Consider the following 566-nt stretch of genomic DNA (forward strand, 5'->3'; position numbering starts at 1 on the left):
TATAAACCCTAAACCCTTATAAACCCTAAACCCTAATACATCCTAAACACTGAGCACTGAAAAAGCGGTTACTTCGGTGGCCTTTCATCCCTCGCTGCCTCTCATGGCTTCTGCTTCTGTTGATGGGTATATAAACGCTAAACCCTAATAAACCCTAAACCCTAATCAACGCTAATAAACCCTAATAACCCCTAGTAATCCACCCTAAACGCTAAACCCTAATAAACCCTTGTTTGACGTTGGGAAATTTACTGATATTAGGAGTGGGGGGTTGTTTGAAACTAGGGTTTAGGGTTTAGGGTCTAGGGTTTAGGGTTTAGGGTTTGTGTTTTGCTTATGTTGTTGTGGCTGCAGCACAGTTCAGGTGTATCACTGCCGGGTGTACGATGACCTCATCACAAACCCTCTGATTGTTCCCGTCAAAACCCTCAAGGTAAACTCATCTTCTAGGGTTTAGGGTTTAGGGTTTAGGGTTTAGAGTGGGGCTTAGGGTTTAGGGTATAGGGTTTAGGGTTTAGGGCTTCAGGAAGAATAGTTGGTTTGCTGAGCAGCTAGCCAGCTAGCTA

General features: G+C 44.2%; 1 protein-coding gene across 1 annotated transcript in view; it reads left to right on the plus strand.

The window, feature by feature from the left end:
- The window catches only part of EMH_0056220 (ribosome biogenesis protein BOP1, putative), a gene marked incomplete at both ends in the record, with an annotated part of 7,955 nt that extends 7,420 nt beyond the window's left edge, over window positions 1-535 (plus strand). The window contains 2 exons of the mRNA XM_013497334.1: window positions 355-433; window positions 527-535. Coding sequence (XP_013352788.1) covers window positions 355-433; window positions 527-535 — 88 coding nt within the window. The remainder of the gene's footprint in view (window positions 1-354; window positions 434-526) is intronic.
- Between the last annotated feature and the right edge of the window lie 31 nt (window positions 536-566).

Source organism: Eimeria mitis, genomic scaffold (assembly GCF_000499745.2).
Source record: "Eimeria mitis Houghton genomic scaffold, Emh_scaff2609, whole genome shotgun sequence".
Classification (NCBI taxonomy): Eukaryota; Apicomplexa; class Conoidasida; order Eucoccidiorida; family Eimeriidae; genus Eimeria; species Eimeria mitis.